Consider the following 24,109-nt stretch of genomic DNA (forward strand, 5'->3'; position numbering starts at 1 on the left):
TTGGTGAAGCCACAGTAGGCTACAGCGAAATGAGAATGATTTGCGGGTCAGCAGCAGTCTTGTGATTGCGCTTGGCGAGTGCCGTCCTGCTAGCGGGTCGCTTAGGCAAACGTGCGAACACATGGGTTCTGATCCGTGGTATGTACACCAGATGGTTGCTTTGCGAAGAGCTCAGATTGTGGATCGCGGCGACGGCGTTCCGCAAGCTGAGCGACGTTCCACATAGGCGGTGGACGGGTCAACACAGCAGCTTCCCCTGTTACGCGCTGGTCTATCGAGGCGCCAACTATTGGCGTCCACAGGCGTCTCGCGCACTACTTCGTTTCACCTCTCCTAGACGGCAGCACCATCTGAATGGACAAGTTAGAGCGAAGGACATAAGCCGCGTCGGTACAGCTGCTCAGACGTGACTTAATGGCCACAATAGGAGCGTTACACACCTCCCGTTGCGGCCATAGTGATATTGGGCTCGAAACCTAGCTGCCCGGCGTGAATGGAACATTTTCTGGTTATATCATTTCCGTGACGGATATGACGTCGGTGAGCTCTGTATACTACGGCATAAAACAATTTGGTATTAAAATGTTGTTCTATGGCTGTTCCTTCGTACACAAACGTGGTGATTCCCAGTCGATGGAACTGTAAGCAAATTATCTAACTATAAAATAAAACTGGGACGTGACCCAGTTATTCGTGACAAGCCCGCACCAACACACTTTTCCAGCTATTCGACTCATTTTACCACGCAATAACTTCCTATGCACGTGACAAGCGGTTAATCAAGGGACCGTCTAACGAGCAGTAAAATATAAAACAACAATTGCCCTAAAACTGACTAGGAGTGCGGAAACCTATCCACACAAGCCCCTGCCGGAAGATGGGACCATTCGTACTAGCTGGAATTCCGCGACGAGCCTAGCGTTTCTGACAGTGTAAATCAATGCAATCCAAAAGAGCCTTGCCTCGAAGTCCCGTGCCTGCTCCTGGAACACGACGCCTTCAGCTGCGGGACCTTGCGGAGTTTCGTCGGCCATAGGAACGTCTCCACGGGGATCTTCGTCAAGTTCTACCATCGCCTAGTCACCACTAAGTGTCTCCTATAGTGCGTTCTAACAGTGCCTCGTCGGGCGGCGGGACTCCCGCGGCGTATGCTTTTTGTCGTAAGTTATGCATACTTACGAAGGCTCCTTCGAAATTATCGCGGAGGCTATGAGTGTGTGTTGCGGCTGTGTTGTAGGTTACACATTCATTACTCCGCATGTTGTGTGCGAAAAACGAAAACCACAAATTAACTTGTAGTAAATTGTGTAAATTTACAGGTACGATCTTGAGTAATATGGTGTTATTTCAGCTACCCAAAAAACAGTGATGAAAAGCATATTTATGGAGAAATAAACAATATGTTACTTAACACCCTGACTTTTGCTGTTGCAAAAAAGTGAGCCAGAACCAGCGAAGTTGCAGATGCAAGGATGCCAGCGAAGTGCCGTCACGTGAGGCTATGGCAGCCTGCTTCCTTGGAGGCGTCTTTATATTCGTCGCGAAAATATTCCGAGATCTGCTTCATCATTCTGATGCGGTCGCCACTGCCCTTGATGATATTGGGTTGACACATTGTGGGGCCGTTATCGAAGTTGACGTCGAATATGGTGAGCCCAATCTCGTCTGTTGCATAACCTTTTTTTGCCTCACACACCTGCGTGCAAGCGACAAGAAAAAAAGGCGAGTGAGGCGAGCGGCCTACAAGCTGCAATGAACAATCACTAAGGGCAATACTTCAACTTCACGGGTCTTGGGTGCAACGTCAAAATGGCAGGAAAGATCAAAGGAAATGCGACAAAATGGAGCGCAACGCCGTTTTCTTAGGCGGGATACCTGACTGCGGAATTCATTTTCACCGCGAGTGCGCGAGTTTCGCAAGGAGCATTGCTAGGTTAGTGTATATATAGGAGGTTTAACCCGTCGAAGCAACATTTGGGCCATGTGGCACGGCATAGTGTAACCCTCATAATAATAAATACAGTAAAAGGGTACAAACGGCCGTATTTATTAACTCCTTATGAACTTTACTACGCTGCGGTGCGGCACGTAACCTCTTCCAATAGCAACTGCATTGTTAGGAAATGAACTGGGTGTAAGAAGTAGTATACACTGCATTAAGGTCGTGCCAGAGTCCTTCAATGCCTTTCTGGTCATTTCTGGTCATAAAACTTCGCCGTCACGCTATGGGAGAGCTTCGTTCGCTGCAGCGCCGCGGCGCTGGTTTTGATCGGAGGGAATCCGGCGGCGTGGTCAGAGCGCGTTTGGCAGGGAACGGACCACGGAGTAAGATAAAACAGACGATCGCCGCCTTATCAGCAGTGCGCTTCCGCTTTACGTGTCGTGGGCCGCTCAAATGGACTTATCACTTTGTCAGTGGCGAAAAAATTTGGTGCGAACAGACATGCTGCTACTGCGTTCCTGCCTGCCGGTCTGGCTACAGAGCAGCGGCGGCCGCCCCATTCCTTCCGATCTGCGGTGGCGCCACTCGCGGTAGCCTTTGTCCCCGTACGAATCTCGGCCGGGAGTTTCATGACCAGAGAAGCATTGAAGGACTCTGGTCGTGCTTACGACTTGGTTATGCACGGGCCGTTAGTAAACGCATGTAGCTCTGGAGGGTGTTTTTGCTACGACTTCACTAGTGAACGTGGTGATGCTTACTGCCTGCTTAAGTTAGTACCCCGACTAGGGCTGCATTTACTGCCTCCAGTCACTAAATCACATTTGTATTCTTGGACATTGAAACTTTTAGTATTGTGTTAGTGAATGCCAGAACCTTTCTTCTAAGAGTGAGGGCTCCGCATTATTCTTGACCACCCCGGGGACTTTCAAGTGTGCCGTAATTTACACAAGCTGGCGTTTTCGCTTTCCGCGGCCATCTAAAGGGCAGCCACCGCGGCTGCCGTCAAACTGGCCATCTTTGGCCCCTAGCAGCACAAGCGGAAGCGGAGATTCTTGTTAGCCTAGTTGGTACATTGCATACAGTGAACAATTCATGCAATTGTATTTTAAATATTTATTTTGTTACCCTAAAGGCCCGGCAGGGCATTACATAGGGGGTGGGGGTGTGGTTATAGAACCAAAACTGAAAGGTATAAAAAAGGAACAAAGGTATACATGCAAATTTTACATGTAAATATGGGCAAGTAAGACAGCAAAAGCAGTAACAAGGCGAACAACATAGTGCGACCAAATTTTTCGGAAAAACAATCTCAGAAAAAAAAAGAATAAATTATGCAACACTTTCCGCGTGAAGGTATCTGAGTAAGGCGGCTTCAAATAAAAATGGGTCCCTCACAGATACAATACTGCCTGGTAACTGGTTCCAATCGTTTATTGACAGGACAAGGGGCGATGATTTGAATTTTTCTGTACGGGAAAAAATTGGAGATACTTTGTGCGCATGGTCGGTCCGTAAGAAAATGTGACGCGCTCAAAAATAATTTCCGAGGAAAAGTGCAAGTGGTTTCAATATAGTGAATGGAAATAAACTAGACGAAATTTGCGACGGAGATCGAGATTATGTACATTAAGGGAATTTTTGAGAACGGATACGCTTTGAGTGCGGGAGTATGAACGCAAAATGAACCTTGCAGCCTTGTTCTGGAATGCCTCGAGTAAATTAATCAAATTCGCTTGGTGGGGGTTCCAGATTATTGACGCATATTCTAGTGAAGATCTTAATAAAGTGGTGTAAGCACGAAATTTAGTGTCAGAGATAGCTAAAAAAACTGCGTTTCAGAACACGTAATTTTAAAGCCTTTTTTGTGATGTATTTTATATGAGTTCTCCATGACAGACCGGACGACAAAAATACACCCAAACATTTGAATGTTGTTACATTTTCGATAGCAGTACCGTTTACAATAAAAGTGTTTTAGGTGTCCCGGAAATCATAGAAAACATCACGTGTTTGATATTTTCCGTGTTTATCTGAATTTTCCATATACGACACCACTCAGTGAGCTTGGTTAGGTCGTCCAGAAGATTAGTGACATCATCTGGTGAATTTATTTGCCTATACAAGACACAGTCATCAGTAAAAAACCGTATCGTTGAATTGATATTAGACGGTATATCATTTATATAAACCAAGAAAAGCAAAGGGCAGAAGACAGAGCCCCGTGGAACACCAGATTTACCACAAGTTCATTTTGACACAATGTTGTTTATAATGACTGATTGCAACCTTTCCGATAAAAATTTTTTTATCCAGAAAGTTAAACTCTGATCAAGCCCTAATGCATTCACTTTCAGAAGTAGACGGTTATGAGGCACACGATGAAAAGCTTTTGACAGGTCAATGAAAATTGCGTCTATGTAATGCTTCGTATGTAGGGCTTGATGAAGGTGTGTTACTTATTCGAATAACTGGGTTTGACATGAACTTTTATGCCTAAAACCATGCGAATTTTCGAAAAGCAGGTCATTTTCTGTTTATATGCCACATTATGTGTGTGTAATTGGCCGGTAGTTAGAGGGTTGATTGCTATCACCAGTTTTAAATATTCGCTTTACATAAGCTAGCTTCCAAACGGCTGGAATGCATCCATTGTCAGAGATTGCTGAACAATTAGCGATAGTAGAAAGGCTGAGCATGGGGATGTTCCCTTTATAGCTTTGTGCGTACATCGTCGGGGCCTGGGCATGAGCTTAGCGTTAATCTGTCGATTGCGCGAGCAATACCGTTTACCGTAATCATGATAGGCTGCGCCGGGTGGTTGATCGCTGGGAGATTCACGTCAAAGGATTCATCGATAAGAGTATCTTGTGTGAAAACATTGCAGAAATGGCCATTGAATACATTCGCGCATTCCATAGAGTTTCATGCTAATATATACTAGAGGGAAATCTGGTGCTGCATTCGCGGGCCGCCGTGGGCGGCGCCATTGCAGCTAGCTACGTTTCTCGCCTCCTTGGCTTGGTTAGCCCCATGGCTTCTTTTTCGTCTTGAAGCCAAAAGGGGTAAGATTGTTTTTTTTTTGTTCATCTTTCGTGAAGCCTATAAATAATCCCTGCAAAAAAATCTTTCTAGAGCTTTAATTTTATAATAACAAAACAAATTCGATTAATTTTCTGCGCTAATATTGTTGCATTTTTGCAGCCAAAGCACACTTTTCAGCCTGTTTGTGAGCCATGCCAAGGACAAGTGGAACGTGCCTGCCCGGTACATGATGGCACGCCCGCTGAAGCGCGGCTCCCCTAGACAGTGGCGCCAGATTTCTCTCTAGTACATATTAGTACGAAACTGTATGGCGCATTCAGTCAAAGGGAGAGCACTTCCATTACTTTGTTTAGGCACATGTGTGCTTCCCGTGCCTTAGGGGTTAAGAGTCCACCGGAATTTTTTTGCGTCGGTCTTTAATAAATTAGGGAGAGTGTGGTTGAATTATTTGTTTTTATCCGTTTTTAAGGTTGCATCAAACAGAGCCACAATGTCTCTGTAAGACTGCCAGTCCTGAGGATTGTTGTTTTTTTTCCTTTCTATATGACCCTTTCTTTCGATTTAAGCACCTCTTTGTGCTTGCGGTGAACCACGGGGCTTTAGTTCTTGTTTTAACTGTAATTTCTGGAATGCACGCATCTTCTATCGCTGTAAGATTATCACGGAATATTACCCAATTTTGGTCAGCAGTACGGTTGGAAAAATTCACTTCAAAATATAACGAAAATCTGGCCAGCATGCGCGTAATTTTGTCAGCATTGGCTTTATGATAGGACCACTCAGCATTCACCAGAGATTGATAAAGAGGCGTGTGATCACCGCGAGCAAAGTGATATCTAGAAATGGTACCGCTGCTGTCACGCGCCATGGATACGCAAGCCGTAAAAGGAGGATGCAACGCATCACCGGCCACAATACGATCGGGAAATTGATCAACATCGACTGAGCTGCAGTTTGTAAATACAGTGTCTAGAACATTTCCAGCAGTGTTTAGATGAAAGACATTAGGCTAGATGTCGTTGAAACAAATAATAAGCTAAACCAGTGAGCTGGTTGGGAATTTCCACAGACATCTTCTACGGGAGCCAAGTACATTAAAGTCACCAAAGAGAAGAATTTTGTACCTTTCCGGCTTTAACTTCTCAGATCAACTCTGCAGGGCTGATGAAAACAGAATTTTTAAGAGCCGTGTGTAAATAATTCACGCCAAGAACATTTTTCGCATCTTTGACATTGACCTCAACCCATAGGCATTCACTCTACAGCTCAAGATCAGACCGTCTGACCGCACAGAAGAATTTCTTCAAAGCAATAAGGTCTCCGCCGCCATACTTTTGCTCTGTCGCAAAATAGTTTCGGTAATTACGAAAAACTTTGCATTCCTCCGTAACGTAGCGGCCGAAACAATGTGATGATGTAGCCACGTCTCCGTGATGCAGTATGCATCGTAATTATTGAAGACGACTTTGTCATAAAAATACTTAGACTTTGTGGGTAACACACGGACATTTGGACAGCAGATTCAGAAACCCATTCCAAATGTTGTTATTAACGCATAGCACTAGATCGTAGAGGAGAAACCCTCCAAAAGGGTGGAGCAAGCATCCGTTTCGCAGTCAGTAGCGTCGTTCACTGCAGCGAAGGAATAGGCACTGCGTTCATGCGCAAGGGTGCATAGGTACAATACTTGCTTTTTATAGGACGCATGGAGCCTTCCGAAGTTTTTGGAAAGCTGGGACGGGAGCAAGACTGTGGAATATCGTTGTTATTGTTGGTACTTTTATATCACCATTATCAACAGAGATGTTGTACAAGCCGTAAGTTCGCCATTACAGGAAAAAATAGAGAAAATGGGAGCACGGGGGAGCGCGTGCCCCGCTGAAACCGCCCAGCGTTCCTGGCACGCGCCATGGGTAGCAAAGAAAAAACTGGCAAAAGCCCCCGTGAGTGAGAGCATTCCTAGCGCTCGTGAGCACGTCCCTCGCTGGGACCAGGGGACCACCACGTCTCCGGCTCACGCAGTGCCTTTCGCAAAAAAAAGAAAAAAACTGGTGAATAAACCTACAGTACTAATGCAAAAGGTGAAAAGGCACCGCGACCGCCGCATTCTCGAGGAGCCATTATGGATAATTGGAGACTTTGCAACGAAAGGGCCACTCTTTCTCGAGAAGGCTCGCAGATCACGGTACGGCTGCCTCGCGTAGATGACGAACAGCTGGGGAAAGTCTAGCATTCTGAGGATGACTTTAAATCCACCACTCGCCATGATGAAGACGACGACCTCCTCGGTGCATATGACGGCAATTACAAGCACCGCAACTATGCAAATAAAAACTGATACCAAAAGTTAACTTTGTTTCCGGCAATGCGGACCTACAACAGCTCCACCACTCAAGTCTTGCGTCTGAGTGCAAGCTTCCTCGTGTGCTTATTATTTTTATATTATATGGGCACGAACCATCTATTGGGTCTATTTGTTTATATTGTTGTTTACCGCGCAGCCACGCCGCGCTTTGTTATCGTTGCGCCAATTGAACCGTTTCTTCCATTCTTTTTTTGCCATGCGGGAGAGTGTTGCGTTCTCACGTTCTAGCCTATAATAATGTTTGATTTACAGTGTTCTCTATGTAATTCAATGATTCGAGAAACACTCACGCCAAAAGATAACTGCCCGCAGAACTGACGCCGCGGCACTATTCGCCTGCCCACATCATTTTCTTGACTGCTGATTCTCACTCACTCGTTGTCACACTTTTTGCAAAGCGTCGCCGCCGACAATCGTCTCCCGCAAGCTCAGCATACTGCCGTCCCCCTCATACGTCTGCCACACTTTCATTTATTTATTTATTTATTTATTTATTTATTTATTTATTCACGTTACCGTACAGGTTCCCGTAGGAACATTGAGTAAAAGGGGCGAGAAAAGCAAAAACACAAAATATAACAGAAGCAAACAGAGTACAAAAATTACAATGTGGTAATATAACATAACTTAAAGAGGAAGGGCATGGAAAAACATAATGTAGATGCAATGATGGTGTCTAATACAAATGTGTAGAATACGACAGGTACTCAAACAAATAAATGGTGCCAAAAACATGAGCACTAGGTACAAAGTCAGTACACATATACAGATATGTACAGATATACAGAGCTACCCTTTTATGGTAAGTAATGCCGGTATACTTGGTTGCAGAATAATGTGTGGCCAGTGATTGAAACTATTGTGTTAGGAAGATCGTTCCATAATGTTACGGCTGTGGGCAGTGCTGATGAGTTAAATGCTTGGGTGCGGCCGTAAATGCGTTTGAAACTTCGCTGGTTGTTTAGTCTATTAGACATGCGCACGGGAGCTTCTAGAGGAAGGGGGGGGGTAGATAAGAGCAGTTTACATATTTGTGAAGTAAGCAAACGATGGCAACAGCGCGACGTGTTTCCAAGGGTTCGAGACAGTTATCAATCTTTATTTGAGTTGCACTGAAAGAACGGCTATATTTCTGAGAGATGAAACGCGCAGCAGGGTTTTGAAATGCTTCGATCATAGAGATTAAGTATTTTTGATAAGGGGGGGGGGATAAGGGGTCGGATTGACTGACGAGCGATCCGACACTGTGGCTCGCGCCTAACTTGGCCCTAATCAAGAATTTTCTACAAACTCAGGTACCTTCCCTCGTGCCCCCCACTTCTCGCCGACGTGCTGCTTCATTGCCGCGTGTTCCTGCTCCGGCCCTCGCCGCATCGCCTGGTGCGCCGCGCAGCCTAAATCCCGTGCCGTGAGCTTCCTGCCCTGGACACACGGTGACGCTTCAGACGCCGGCGGGACTTCAAAACCGCCATCTCGCCTCGACCGACTTCATTGACTGACGAGCGATCCGACACTGTGGCTCGCGCCTAACTTGGCACTAATCAAGAATTTTCTACAAACTCAGGTACCTTCCCTCGTGCCCCCCACTTCTCGCCGACGTGCTGCTTCATTGCCGCGTGTTCCTGCTCCGGCCCTCGCCGCATCGCCTGGTGCGCCGCGCAGCCTAAATCCCGTGCCGTGAGCTTCCTGCCCTGGACACACGGTGACGCTTCAGACGCCGGCGGGACTTCAAAACCGCCATCTCGCCTCGACCGACTTCATTGACTGACGAGCGATCCGACACTGTGGCTCGCGCCTAACTTGGCACTAATCAAGAATTTTCTACAAACTCAGGTAACGCCTTCGCTTCTTTTTCTTCCAATTGGGTGCTGCAGTTGTCGGATCGCTCAGTCTGTCATGACGCGCACTGTTGCTAACCTTTCCAGCGATCTCGAGGATTTCAAATTAAAAATGGAAAATAAACTCAAAGAACTCACTGAGGGACTGAATGCTGCTAAGATTGTGCTAGCGCAAAATGAGCCTGGTGAAGTGAATGAACTGAGAAAAGAAATCATCGAAATGAAGAAATCGATGGACTTCATCAACACTCAGTTTGAAGCCGCCAAGAAGGAAAACGAACTTCTTGTGGCAAATAACAAACGCTTGGAAGAGTGTAATGCTCGGCTTTCAGCTCGGGTGGCTCATCTGGAGCAGTATTCACGACTGAATAACATAGAAATTCGGAATGTGCCCGTCACAAAAGGCGAAAATTGCACCAACATCCTCGAGCTCATTGGAGAGAAGATTGAATGTCGTGTAACAACGGATGACGTAGAAACTGTTCACAGAGTTCCTACTCGCACCCCCAACCAAATGAACATTATTGCCCGCTTCCGTTCCCGCGATAAGCGTTTTGATTTCATCGCAAAAGCACGTAAGGCCCGCCTTACTTCTTCTGCACTTGGCCTTACGGTCTCTCAAGAATTCCCGATTTTTGTGAACGAACACCTCACCCAAGACAATAAGGCCCTGCTTGCCAAATGCAGGGAACTCAAAAAGGAAAAAAACTGGATGTACGTCTGGACGGAGAACTGCGTAATTAAGGCGAGAAAAACAACGGACAGCAAAGTCTATCGCATCTTATCTGAGGCCGACTTGAACGTCTTCAACAACTGAGCCATAATTCCTTGCGCTTTGTAGGTCGTTTTACGCCTGTTAAATGGCTTACATAAGCGCTGGCGATGTTGGTAAAAACATATCGCGTGCTGGATTCAGTGCGATCCATTTCAACGCTAGAAGCCTAAAGAAACACCACGCTGAAATATCTGTACAACTGCAATCATTTATGCACAAATTTTCCGCCATCTGCCTGTCTGAAACCTGGCTTTCTGATGCAGATAGGGACTTATATGGCTTCCCAGATTACTCAAGTGAATATGCTCACAGAGCTGAAGCCCCTTACGGAGGCTCTGCTATTTTCATTTCAAAGCATCTTGCTTATATTAGGCGCAATGATTTGCAGATTAATGTCCCTAAGTGCGAATCCGTTTGGATAGAATTTGATGATTCGTTCTGCCTTCCTAACAGTAGCAAAAAGACTGTGCTTGGATCACTCTATCGTTCACCATCATCTAACTCAAGCGACTTTTGCCTTTCTTTTTCGCTTTTGTTGGATAAGCTCTCTTTCGAAAATAAGAATGTGTTGATAATGGGCGACTTTAATTTTAATCTTTTGGATAGTTGCAACCCTACCACAGCCCATTACTTAAGCTGTTTTTCGAGTTATGGCTTTCAATCACTGATTAACGTCCCTACACGTGCCGTCCATAACGCTGCTGTTTCGTTGTTGGATCATATCCTTTCTAATCTTGATGTACCTATACAAACTGGCGTAGTTGAATGTGACATCACAGGTCATTTTCCAGTATTTTTGCAAATCAGTAAGACAAATAACGGTCCCCAATTTGAGTACAGATCCACTTTTGATAAAGAAAAATTCATCGATGCTCTTTCAAACGTCAGTTGGTCTAGTCTGTACTCATTTACTGATCCTGATGCTGCTATGGAAAAGTTTATTTCAATTTTTACGAATGTTGTAATCAGCTGCACTACAGTAAAATCTTCCAACAGGCGATACGACGCTCCCCGTAGCCCTTGGCTTTCTGAAGCGCTTCTACGGTGCTTGCGCAAGAAAGAAAATCTTTTTAAGAAAACGAAGCGTAAACCTTTCAACTCTAATCTTAAAGAAAGATACAAACGCTACGCTTCAACTTTATCATCCCTACTTAAATGTGCTAAAAAACAATATTATGAGCGTCAGCTTCAATTGTGCGGTCATGACACCAAAAAAAAGTGGAAAATACTTAATGAATTTTTGAACAACACGAGTCAAAACAAAGCAATTACTTCAATAATTTATAATGATTCCTGTATTGTTGAACCAACGTCTATTGCTAATGCCTTCAGCACTTATTTTGCAAATATTACCCATGAATCTGATTCTTATACATATTCGCCTCCATTTCCTCGTTGTGCTCAATCCTTTTATCTTCGCCCTACCTCTCCAGAAGAAGTTGAGTCCGTTATTCGACTGCTAAAGGCTAAAGGCCCAGGAATAGATGGTATACACGGGGCGCATATCAAGTTTGCCTGTAATCTTATTTCCGCTACGCTTAGTCACATTTTTAATCTAGTTTTTCAGACCGGTGTGTTTCCAAATCAATTAAAATTGGCAAAAGTAGTCCCCGTATTCAAAAAAGGTGATCATCGCTCTATTGAAAACTACAGACCCATCTCCATCCTCTCGTTTCTAGATAAAGTGTTAGAAAAACTAATCGAACTAAGACTCTCCCGGTATTTAACAAAATTTTAAATACTTACTAGCTGTCAGTTCGGATTTCGCAGTGGCCTGTCCACTGACAACGCGATAGCTTGTTTCACCGACAAAATTAAGTCGTTTATTGATTGTGGTAAATATGCTGGCTCCGTTTTCATTGATTTATCTAAAGCCTTTGACACGATTAACCATAGCATTCTTTTAAAGAAACTAGAGCTTTATGGCATTGTCGGACCTGCCCTAACTCTTCTAAAAAGTTTTCTTTCAAACAGGCGTCAGGTAGTCTGCGTTAATGGCCAGACGTCACACCCGGCTAATATTAACAAAGGTGTACCCCAAGGGTCAATCTTGGGGCCTCTTCTATTTTTGACGTACATTAATGACTTGCCTCAGTGCTTAACAACTTCACAATGTATCTTATATGCCGACGACACAACTATCTTCTCCAGTGATAACGATGTTAATAATTTAGTGTCTAAATTGCAAGCTGACTTGTTTTCACTACAGCGCTGGTGTTTATCAAATAAACTATCCATTAACGTTAGTAAAACCTGCTTTATGCTTTATTGCTCCCCTAACAAGACACTTCCTACTTTTTCAAGTCTGTATCTAAATTCTAAAAAAATTGCCTTTTGCAGCCGTACTAACTTTCTAGGCGTTGTCATTGATTCGAACTTTAAATTTGATGAGCATGTAATTTCAATTGTTAAAAAGGCGTCTTTCGGTATAAGGGCATTGATTCGGGCGCGTCCATATTTTAACACTCAAATCCTTCTGGGCTTATACTTTGCTTTCGTTCACTGTCATTTAACCTACTGTATAACATCCTGGGGTAGCTCTTACGCCACCCATTTGTCTCCCCTCGTTACATTACAGAAACAAGCTATTCGCGTCATCAACTCTGCACCCCGTCGATCTTCTTCCTTTCCACTATTTCAACAACTTCGGGTTTATCGGTACAGCCTCGGTATCTTATTTTTCAAAATTCTTAATCGCAAACTCGTATTAGAGGTTTTCCCAGTTCGCATGATTACTAATACGAATAACACGCGTTTTTCGAGTCAAAACAATTTCTTGCTTCCTAAGATTCGAAGTAATTATGGTAAGCATACAATACTGTTTTCGGCTATATCTTTTTGGAATTCTTTACCCAGCTATATTAAAACAAATTCTTTCTATAAGTTCAAAACTGTACTTAGGAACTACCTGCTTGACATTTAAATTTCTTTTGGTATATTAATGTTCCATTTTTTATTGTATCTCGTTGTTTATATTTTGCTTGAAATCTACTACTTGTTATAACTGTATCTAAAGTTCTATTTAGTTTTATATTTTGTCTCTAAAAACATAGTTATGTATTGTTCAATAGTTCTGTATAGTTTTATAGTTTGGCTTTGTATATGTCGTTCTTTATGGTTCAATAGTTCTGTATACCTTTTTATTTTTTTTTAACGTCGCTCGTAATATTTTGTGTATCGTCATCGGAGGTCCCGCGTACGGCTTCGGTCTTGGGACGTCCGTCTGTATTACAACCCTTATGTCAATATGTATACATCCCTGAATAAAAATTGAATTGAATTGAATTGAACTCAAGTTGAGGACGGACGTACGTTAAATAGGCCAGTTTACGGACATTCGTAGGGCAGTGTTTTAAATTACGACATAAGTATCCCAAGGTTCTGGAGGCTTTGGCACAAACAGTAGTTATATGCAGGGACCAGGAAAGATTGTGAGTTAGATTCACGCCCAGATACTTGTATGAGGAAGCTTGGGAGACAGGTAAGTTGTTTAGGACATATTTAAAGGTGGAAGTGTTACGCTTGCGACTGAATGATACAAACGTCCATTGGGACAGGTTAAGGGACATAAGCCAGATTTCACACCAATGGGAAATAGCGTTAAGATCGTTTTGAAGAGCTATGTGGTCAGCGGCGTTAGTGATGGCGCGGTATACAATACAGTCATCTGCAAATAAACGCATTCTGGATGATATATTACGTGGTAAGTCATTAATATAAATCAAGAATAAAAGGGGACCGAGAACACTACCCTGAGGAACACCGGAAGTTACATGGCAACGGGAGGAGGAAAAATTATTAACTACTGTAAATTGTTGACGGAGAGAAAGGAAGTTACGTATTCAAATTAAAGATAGTGAGTCTAGTTTAAGGGCTGATAATTTTGATTCCTCCGTCTTTATTTTCTATCTTCGTCGCTCAGTTAACGCGCTGTCACCGCCACCAAAACAGATTAGCGAACGCAAAAGGGCTTCGCACTAAAAGATTCTGCTGCTTTTTTATACTACTGACAGTATTTTAAAGCTTTGGGACAACTTTTGATTCACACACATTTTTCTGCTTCCTAGATTTCAGGCACTCCAATACATTCGCTTCCGTTTCGAATGTTTTACTTTTCGAAGCATGAATGATCTTTCTTCCCGTAAGGAACTTTCCGGTAAGAAGCTTTGCAAAAGGGAGGATCGCGCCGGCGGCGATCCGCATACTGCAAAAAGCAAGAAAGAACAAGGAGGTCCGAATCAAGTGGTTTCCAGTGCACGCAGCAAAAGCGTCGGAAGGAAACGAGAACCACAACGATACGGCGCATGCCGTGGCGCGAGCACTAACCGACTGCGACCGCGGCGGCTGGCCCTAGCTGTGGTTCAGCACCTAAGACCGCATGGGGAACTACAACGAGATGACGAAGTCCTTTACACTAAGCCGCAGGATTCCCCCGCCCCCCTGTAAAGGGCTGGGCAGGGCCCAGGCGGTTTATTTTGTCCGACAACAGCAGACGGGCACCCTACCCAGTCGAAGAATACTTAAACAGGATGTACCCCGCGACACACCAGAGCGACAAGTGTGCGGCGTTACGCCGGGAGACTGCAACATTCACCCACATGCTGTGGGACTGCACCAAGAATCCCAGCGAAGCAAGGTCATGAAGCGTACCGCAGTGACTGGAAGCTGCGACGAAGAGCGAAAACCAAGAAGAACAAGTTTGGGCCGCCCAGCAGGCCCTGGAGGCACTGGCCCCCAGAACCGGCAACAGCAAACGGGGACCCACGCCAGGCGGCCGCCCCGAGGACGATGTAGCCACAGTCTACGCGCGCGCACGCGTACTGCACGTACTAATAAAGTCTGTCCATCAAATCCTATTCAGGGCGGCCATCTTGAGATATAAAACTGAATCTTTACTTAAATACCATTTATTTTAAACAACTACGCTTCATAAACCTCCAACAGAATGACATTATGAGTATCATTTCTTTTTTGAAAAAGCAATCGCACTTCCTGCCTGACGCTCAAAATGGAAATGCACGCGCTTTCACCCATGATAAAATCGACGTCACGAATAAAAACACAAGGAAATATTTGCCACTGTCACGGAAACAGATAAATGTCAATAAGTAGAGATAAAAAGAAAAGAAACAATGCGAACGTGAAAAAATATTGATTACCGAAGGTGCATGGGACGTGTGTTTTCGCAATGGCAAAATAACTCCGTCGTTTAGGAACTGGCAAGTTAATTGTTGCACTCCAGCCAGTATTTTTCTCGGTTTTAGGTTGATCTGTTGATCAATCACGGAAATATGAGAGTCCAGGAATGAACCATTGCTTTTTAACCAGATCGACCATTGACCCCTTCTTCCGCAAGCCCTGCGCACGAAGTCTCCAATGTGGCGGCTGGCTCTCATCTGGGTTGACGTGAAGACGGATGCGATGACAACGCTGTCCCAGCCTTCTGCATGGCGTACGGTTGTTTCTCCGGAAGCTTCAAGTAATAGGAAGCTATATTACCAGCCCTCCGAAACGTTTTGAAATTCGCAACAGTGCACCAACACAGCGACGTTCACCCAAGGAGGCATCCGCCGCGCTGTTGCTGCTTGGAGCCCATGGTAATGAACAAAGGCGCTACCGGCAGTCAAGGTATGCCTACTGCCAGGAGGGAGTGCAGGGATTTTCGCCTCGTCTGAATACGCCTGACGGCTCCCCGAGAGACGATGATGATGATGACCACGCCGAAAACTCGGAAAGTGCTAAGGGTACGGCGGACGAACGGTGGCAGGATCCAGAGACTAACAAACGTGGCTTCCTAGACGCACACTGGTTCTCCTGGAACACTGCTATTCTCGTGAAAAACTGCTGAAAGGAGTCGCTGATCGGCCTTAGTGGCCCTGCAGCAATATGGCATAAATTTACCGGGCCATCTTTACTAACGTGAAACCTGGGAAGGGACGCAGCATTCAGTGTATAAGTCCATTTTGGCGCCTTGGCCTTTTTGACAACGAAGATCAAACCGTTGGGGGGTACAGGTATTGAGCCTTGCCGTAGAAGTCTCGTGTATTTGAATCACGAACTTCTATCGTGCGAGGCAGAGTGTCCCTGTTTTTAAGTGCAGAGCACTTGCTCTTAAAGCTCACTTTGTCGTCGTAGCTCGCTCGCAGGACCCAAGGCCACAGGCGTTCTGTCGTAACGACTGTCGCTGCGGCCTATCCAAGACGCTTCGAAAGCCAAGCTTTTTATATAGTCATAAGCTTTCGAAACTCGCGAACCGCTGGCGCTTGCCATACATCTTCCCGTTGTTTAGCGCCAAAAAACTGCAGGTACACTTGAAGCAAAATATGCGTAATTACCCGCCGCACCCGCGTTCATTTAGCTAGGAACGTTCGCCCGGTTGGTTTTTACACTAGTAAGCGAAGAAAAGTGGCAGTGCAAAGCACGGTGGAAGAATATTTAGGTGTTGACACTCGCCGGCTGCCGCGGTGGAGAACGCGGCCAGATCGTGTTCGCCCTTAGTACATGCGCAGACCGCAGCGGCGCGGTGGCGCTGCGATAAGGGGCCGGCAATCGCTTGCGGAGTGGCGGGCGCAGCTGCGGCGGATGCGCGGCGTGCTTGACTTTCCGTGTCGCTCAAGCTGTGTTGCGGTGTTTTCTGCTACCAGAGTCAATCACGAGGAGTAGAAATTATGTTTAAGCTTCCTGGTTGTGTTAGCCACCGGGTTCGCGCCGCAACGATCACTGCAGCACCAGCCGCAGAGATCGTTGTGGAGCTCACGCGCGGTAGAGCGAGCCGGCGCAGTGCGCGGATGTCGCGGCCCCTGTGCTTTTCCGATGGCAGTTTCCTGTGAAAGGCAACTTGTAATAAATTGCGCTTTCTCCAACCACAAAGGAGACGTGTAGTTAAAAATGTGCTGTTTTGGCTTCCGTGGAACAAAAATACATTTTTTTTATTCTACTAATAGAGAAATAAAGTTATACCTCCTCCTTCTCCTCCTTATGCTGAATGTATGCATGGGTAATCAGGGGCGTAGATAAAGCAATGCTATTAAAACGCCGAATCGTTATGTTAAAATGTAAAAAGAACGATAACAGGAATGTTGGTTTGTTCAGAAATATGGTTCTTCGGAGTCCTGCACGCACACGCACTTTCGTTCAGATATTACAGTCGACAAAACAAATAACCCTTAGGCATTACTAAAGCAGAAAAATGACTTGTTTCGCCGCAGGATCTATTTCTTTTTATTTTTGTTTACCTGTGGCGTTTAACCATCGAAAATAAATTCTCGATACGCCTCTGTTGCAGATAATATACACCACAATGGAAGACCCCAAATTAGGACCAAATGGGGTTATTAAAGAGACCCTGCAACGCTTTAGATAAGCGCTTTCACTCTTTCCTTCCCTTCTGGAACCACTGTGAAAGCTACAGTTTTCGCCAGCACGGAGCAGCACGGCGTGATTTGCTCGTCGCAGCAGATGCGCCTTCTATTTCTGCTTTGTTTTGTGGCTTTTTTAAAGTTGCTATCGAACAGCGTTCATTGCTGCAACTGAAGGAAAACCGCCCAACAGCCGCTACATGCCCTGAGTGACGTAATCCAGGCCGTCGAAGAACGTCAAGACCGGGAAAGAGAGGAAAATCTTTTGAGCGAGTTTGCAGGTTATCTGATGGTCATAGAGCAGTAATTTTTTGGCTGAGGTACTTTGCGACCCCTTAGCCTGAGTTCTGGGTTTTGCAAGCATCTACGTTCTGCAAGCATCTAAGAGTTCAAAAATTTTTAAAAAGTGTTGCAGGGTCCCATTAACATCGCCAGCCCGCGGCCACCATTTGCATTTTTCCGGTGATATCGCAGACAGTGTTACACTTATGTGCTTCGAATGAGCTCCCTGATACGTAAAATCTCACGGTATTAAAAGTCTGGAGGTCACAAGGCCCCCGGAAAAAATAATTGAGGCTTCTGCAATATTTGACACAAAAAGCCGTGCATAGATAAGGACAAAGAAAAGAAAACACAAACACTAGCTCTTGTGTTTTCCTTTCTTCGTCCTTGTCTACGTGCAGTTTTCTTTTTGTCAAAATGTGCGGAAGAACAAATTAGCCCAATGTTTCAAATTTATTATAAATTTTTGAGGCTACCGATGGCGGTATCTTCCATCGGTTTTCAAAGAAGCATTTGCACAGGCACACCACATGCCTTATGCCAAAGCAGCGGAGGGGTTAAGTTTAAACAGCCATCTCAGGCCAGTTTTTACCCGCTGTACATTTTTGTTTAACATATGTTGGTAAAGCTGTATACAGTCGAATCCACTTATAACGATACCGCTTATAACAATATATCGGATATAACGATGGACAACAATTGCACCGTCCAATTTTGTATGCTTTCTATGGTAAAATAACCCGCTTATTACGATGCTCCCGAGCCGCGATATCGGATATAGCGATTGAATCCGCTTACCGCGCGCGCCGAAAATGCGAAAATGCGTCACGAGGAGGAAGCAGGCGAGGAGGAAGCGATCCCAGGGGAGGCCACGGAAGCACCCGACGATGAAGGGGTGCCAGAGTTATGGTCGGCGCTTCACGAAGACGCGTCGGGTCTCGACGATTTTCTCCATGCCGACGATGGTGTGGAAACGTCCGAGTGCCTCAGTGACGAGGCGATCGTTGCGAGTGTGCGTGGTGCAGCGGACAGCGGTGAGAGCGACGACGACGACGACGCGGCTGAGCAGCCTACCCAGGTACCGTCATCGCACGAGGCCCAACGAATGATACAGTCCCTACGGGACTTCATTTTCGCGAAGGACCTCGCGCTCAGCTATGTGGAGCAATTAGATGCTCTCGAAAAAGATGTGCGTCAGCTTCGCGTGAAGCAGTCAAAGCTGACTGACTATGGCTTTTCTGCAAACGAGTAGTTGCACTACCTCACTTGCATGCTAATAAAATGTTTTGATCTCTCTTGTGGCTTTTTTTTTTCTCGACCCGCTTATAACGATTATCGGTTATAACGATGGGATTTTCTTGGCACTTGGATATTGTTATAAGTGGACTAGACTGTAATTCGCCCTGACCCTATTAAATTCGGTGGAGAACTTTGTGGTCCACCAAGTCGCTTTACCACGCCGACTGCAATTATTCTCAACTGACATCCCCTATTATATTCGGTGGAGAACTTTGTGGTCCACCAAGTCGCTTTACCACGCCGCCTGCAATTATTCTCAACTGACATCCGCCAATCCCTGTTTAGAGTAGCGTCAGTATTTTATATCTGCGCGTGCATGCCTGTGTTTCCGCGAGACAGACAACCGCTCAGCATGGTCGGTATCGCGGCGTGAAAACTGAGCTTGAGAAACGCCTGGGAAATTTTTACTGACCATTTTCGCGTCGAGTAGGTAGCACTGCACTGCCTTAGCCATTAAAATGTTGCATATGTAGTCTTGGTTTCGTTTCGGACCAGGCCCTCGTGCGTAGAGCGATGAAGGCGTGCCGCTACGCAGCAAAACAGCGCGGGTTGTGTTTCTTGCTACGGAGGCAGCATTTCTGATACAGGCGAAATACTGAAACGTCACTGCCGTCTTTAGACACATTAAAGAACCAAATTTGGAGGAGTTTTACCATGTTCTCTACACGGCGAGCATTACCCTGTCACAGCTCCGGCGATTTACGCTGCTCAAGCAACATTTTATGCTACGTGTAGGCTCATCGGCCCAAATGGGCGAGTGTGTGCGTTTTGGACAACCTTTTATTTTAAAAGGCGGGGAAGTAACTATGCCCTCGGGAGTCATGCGGATGAGCGAAAAAAATTATTTGCAATAAAAGCGTTTCGACAACGAGCTCGGAACGGCCGCACTGCCACGTTTTCCATGCCTCTCCGCGCACTGCTGCAGTTTCAGCCAGTAAAAATGAAAGTAGCGCAAAATTATTTGGTGTCGACAGCATTTTCAATCTGTCCGTGCCTATCTACAATTAAAAAACTTCACGTACACGCCGCTCCACCGAACGATCCCACTGAACCTGCATTATGGCCAGCGCAGCTCAGCGAGCATACAGGATCTCGTGGCGGGGCGCAGTCTGGCGGCGTTCCGGAGAAGCGCATGGAGCGCCGAACAAGATCTGGCCGCGCCACCACGCGCAGTGTCAACACCTAAATATTCTTACACCGTGGTGCAAAGCCGGTATGTGGGGGAGAAAAAGCAAGACAAAAAAAAACAGAAGTCCCGCTGGCACAGTTACAGGCAGGGGGTGCACGAGCACTGCGAAGGGGAAAATTTTGAATTGAATTGAGTGGTAACAGTAAGCGGATAACGGCGCTACAGCCCATTGTGGCAAATTACTGCTCTGCACCTCCGACCGCTTTCACAGGGAGGGGAGCAGCTTTATTTTTTTAGGACGCGTTACGAAGCGCTCTAGCCCTTTGATGCCAGTTGTCCTCAGGGGCAACAACTCAAACAATATTTTTTCTCTCTCGCACTTTATGGTTTTTTCGACATTTAACACCATCTAATTTAGAGACAAAAGATCCATGACCTGCAACAACTAAAGGACAGAAAGCAGCACTTATTTTCATGCGCTAAAAAATATTGTTAAGCGTGTCAACTGGCATCGAGCCCGCGTAGCTCAATTGGCTAGCGACTCGTAAGCGAAATTTTCCAATTACGGTGTGATTACAAATGATAGCGAGAAAAACGTTACGTTGTTCTCTTCACTTCAACCATAAATCATGCTCATAAAGGGAGCTTTCTTGTTCAAGTGGTATATGGGCAGCTAGTGGCCAGTGTTTCCCAGTGCCCAGTGCGTCCTAGTGTCCTTCTAAATGAACCGAATGTTTTTCTGACTTAGTATTTATGACGTCGAAAGTCCTTCTAGATCATAAAAACTTCTCACGCGCTTAAGCAAACTATTAAAGTTTTGCGAATCAAAGCCGTAGTGCATGGCGTAAACAAGTGTCGCGGTGTTTTCTAATGCGGGTTACGTTCTAGCGCGGGGGCATAAATGAGCTTCCCGGTGTTTTAGTACTGCGAACTACACGAGACGACCGTTACGACGACGACACCAAAGGGGGCGCCAACAACACTAGCCCCTAAGCTGCTTCAACCCTAAAAATGCCTTAGTGACGTTGGGTTAGTGTCCTGGGTTTTCACGTTGACAAAATGGGTTCGAGACCCCATGGCCCTGATTTTGTTAGGAAGGCCGAACAATGGTTTCTGCAAAAAACTTTCTTGGCCTAATAAACGCATTCTTGATGAAACGGCGGACACATCGGAATCTTTTATATTGTTTCATCCTGCCAAAGCGGTAGTCAGTTATTCGAGCCCTCTAGCATCGCGCCAAGAAGAAACACGCATGGGATGCGTCTAGGTGCCCAAGTTGCGAAATGTGCGGCAGGGTTTGTGGTGCTGATTTGTGTGGTAATTATGATGCATGCAGTCCTCGCTACTGACAACAGTGGCTTTTTTTCTTTATCATTGATTGCGACATTTCCCGAATATACAGTATTTTACCTCAGTAGGAATCGCATTTTTAAATAAATCTGTTTCCTTAACGGTTTCTGATGTATTTATCTCCGTTGTGAAGATTCCTACTTTCCGCCGCTCAAATTCTTTCCTTGTTTCGGCATTCCACCAGATTCTCCTTTTGCTCTTCGAGATCCATGTATGTCGCTCGTGGAAATCAATCTTTGCTTTTTTGTAAGCAAAAAATGTTCGTTTTGTTGTGTAAATTTTTCTGGGTACCTACGTATTTCGCCTTTCCCCCAATGAGCAACAGCCATAAGCTGTGAAACGTTCATTAATCTGTTCGAGGAACAACGCAAGAACGAGCTTCATTGTCCCCGTCGTGTTTTCCAATTCCCTGTGATGCATACAGCTCGCCCTGCCTTTAATAAAAAATTGGTATTGTTGTCTCGTCGTTATAAATGCAAACATATTGACCAGCTATTCTGCACCGTGCCGTATTTTCGCGCGTGTTTCCCGCACCAAAATACGATGATCTCAGTGGGCATGTAGGGGTGCGGATAATAAGGGGGGAGGTTTCCTTAAGCCCAGTTTCACGGCAATGCGTTCTCTGCCGTGAAGATAACTTTGCATACAACAATGAAGACTGCACCTCAAGTGATAGCTCTAGCGGAAGCAGTGACAGTGGGGGAATTGGGACTTTCGCCTTGCATTCTGTATTTCACAGCTTTCATACGCTTTTCCGCGTTTATACGCTTTTACTGTCTACTTATGTGATGTGTTGCTTGAACAAACTTCTTTGTTGCAGCCCTTCCTGCATCTGATGTGCAGGCCATACGAGAGGATTTTTGTTTCTTTTCCGGCGGCCTGACAGTGGGGGTTCGAGTTATATGCAGGGGCGGGTTAAAAGCGCGAAAAAACGATACTCAGCTTCAAGTGAAGCATTCGCTCCAGAATTTCATCGTAGACATCAACATCGTCATAGAGATTCCTCACCTTTTTCCGCAAGGTCTCGCTGTTGTCGAAAACAATCGTGTAGCCGGCAGCCTTGTCGTACGCGGTGATTGCTTGGTACTTAGTATTAAGTGTTAGACTCTGCATGTACCCGGGAGTATTACAAACCTGCAATACACAAACGTATAGCAAGTCTTCGTCAGACCCCCTGATCGTAGGAAGCGCTCAATTTTCATTTGGCAGTTACACAATTGACAATATGGTAGGCTGCAGTGAATTCAGAAAAAAAAACGTCCGGAAGCGTTTCGCGATACTTAACCTTACTCAGAGAAGAGGCTAGTATGCATAGCCTGCATGTGACATCACTAGCGCTCTTTTTTTAGTGCTGCTAGGCTATCTCAGTGCTTACGATGTATTGCGCATGCCCGGATACACCTCTTTGTTCTTGAATCGGCCTGGCAAAAGGGTGGAGGAGATCTGCTATCATCAAGACGTGGACTTCACTGTGAACAGCTGGAAGAATTTTCTTTCACAACCGAACAGTATGAAGTGCTTTCTGTGAAATGTGACACATAGGTGTTTGTGTCACATTCCGCCCCCCCCCCTGCGGGAATCCTACTAGTTATTTTTCTTTTATGGTTGGGTATTTGGGTTGGGCAAACCAGGAACCGCCCCCCGACCTTGCGGGAATCCTACTAATTATTTTTCTTTTATGGTTGGGTATTTGGGTTGGGCAAACCAGGAACCGCCCCCCACCCTGCGGGAATCCTACTAATTATTTTTCTTTTATGGTTGGGTATTTGGGTTGGGCAAACCAGGAACCGCCGCCCCCACCCTGCGGGAATCCTACTAATTATTTTTCTTTTATGGTTGGGTATTTGGGTTGGGCAAACCAGGAACCGCCCCCCCCAACCCTGCGGGAATCCTACTAATTATTTTTCTTTTATGGTTGGGTATTTGGGTTGGGCAAACAAGGAACCGCCCCCCCCCTGCGGGAATCCTACTAATTATTTTTCTTTTATGGTTGGGTATTTGGGTTGGGCAAACCAGGAACCGCCCCCCACCCTGCGGGAATCCTACTAATTATTTTTCTTTTATGGTTGGGTATTTGGGTTGGGCAAACAAGGAACCGCCGCCCTCACCCTGCGGGAATCCTAATTATTTTTCTTTTATGGTTGGCTATTTGGGTTGGGCAAACCAGGAACCGCCCCCCCAACCCTGCGGGAATCCTACTAATTATTTTTCTTTTATGGTTGGGTATCTGGGTTGGGCAAACCAGGAACCGCCGCCCCCACCCTGCGGGAATCCTACTAATTATTTTCCTTTTATGGTTGGGTATTTGGGTTGGGCAAACCAGGAACTTCCCCCCACCCTGCGGGAATCCTACTAATTATTTTTCTTTTATGGTTGGGTATTAGGTTGGGCAAACCAGGAACCGCCCCCCTACCCTGCGGGAATCCCACTAATTATTTTTCTTTTATGGTTGGGTATTTGGGTTGGGCAAACCAGGAACCGCCCCCTTCCACCCTGCGGGAATCCTATTAATTATTTTTTTTATGGTTGGGTATTTGGGTTGGGCAAACCAGAAACCGCTGCCCCCACCCTGCGGGAATCCTACTAATTATTTTTCTTTTATGGTTGGGTATTTGGGTTGGGCAAACCAGGAACCGCCCCCCCACCCTGCGGGAATCCTACTAATTATTTTTCGTTTACGGTTGGGTATTTGGGTCGGGCAAACCAGGAACCGCTGCCCCCACCCTGCG

General features: G+C 45.6%; 1 protein-coding gene across 1 annotated transcript; it reads right to left on the reverse strand.

The window, feature by feature from the left end:
• Positions 1 to 1,482: 1,482 nt before the first annotated feature.
• On the reverse strand, positions 1,483 to 22,505 carry LOC144175934 (uncharacterized). The gene is made up of 2 exons (XM_077705007.1): positions 22,389 to 22,505; positions 1,483 to 1,696 (listed from the first exon to the last, which is right to left on the reverse strand). Exons 1-2 carry the CDS (start codon positions 22,491 to 22,493, stop codon positions 1,490 to 1,492), a joined length of 312 nt encoding a protein of 103 aa, XP_077561133.1. The 5' UTR covers positions 22,494 to 22,505; the 3' UTR covers positions 1,483 to 1,489.
• Positions 22,506 to 24,109: the final 1,604 nt, after the last annotated feature.

The sequence above is a fragment of the Haemaphysalis longicornis genome, unplaced genomic scaffold (assembly GCF_048455015.1).
Source record: "Haemaphysalis longicornis isolate Haplotype H1 unplaced genomic scaffold, Haemaphysalis longicornis Haplotype H1 scaffold_3, whole genome shotgun sequence".
Taxonomy (NCBI): Eukaryota; Metazoa; Arthropoda; class Arachnida; order Ixodida; family Ixodidae; genus Haemaphysalis; species Haemaphysalis longicornis.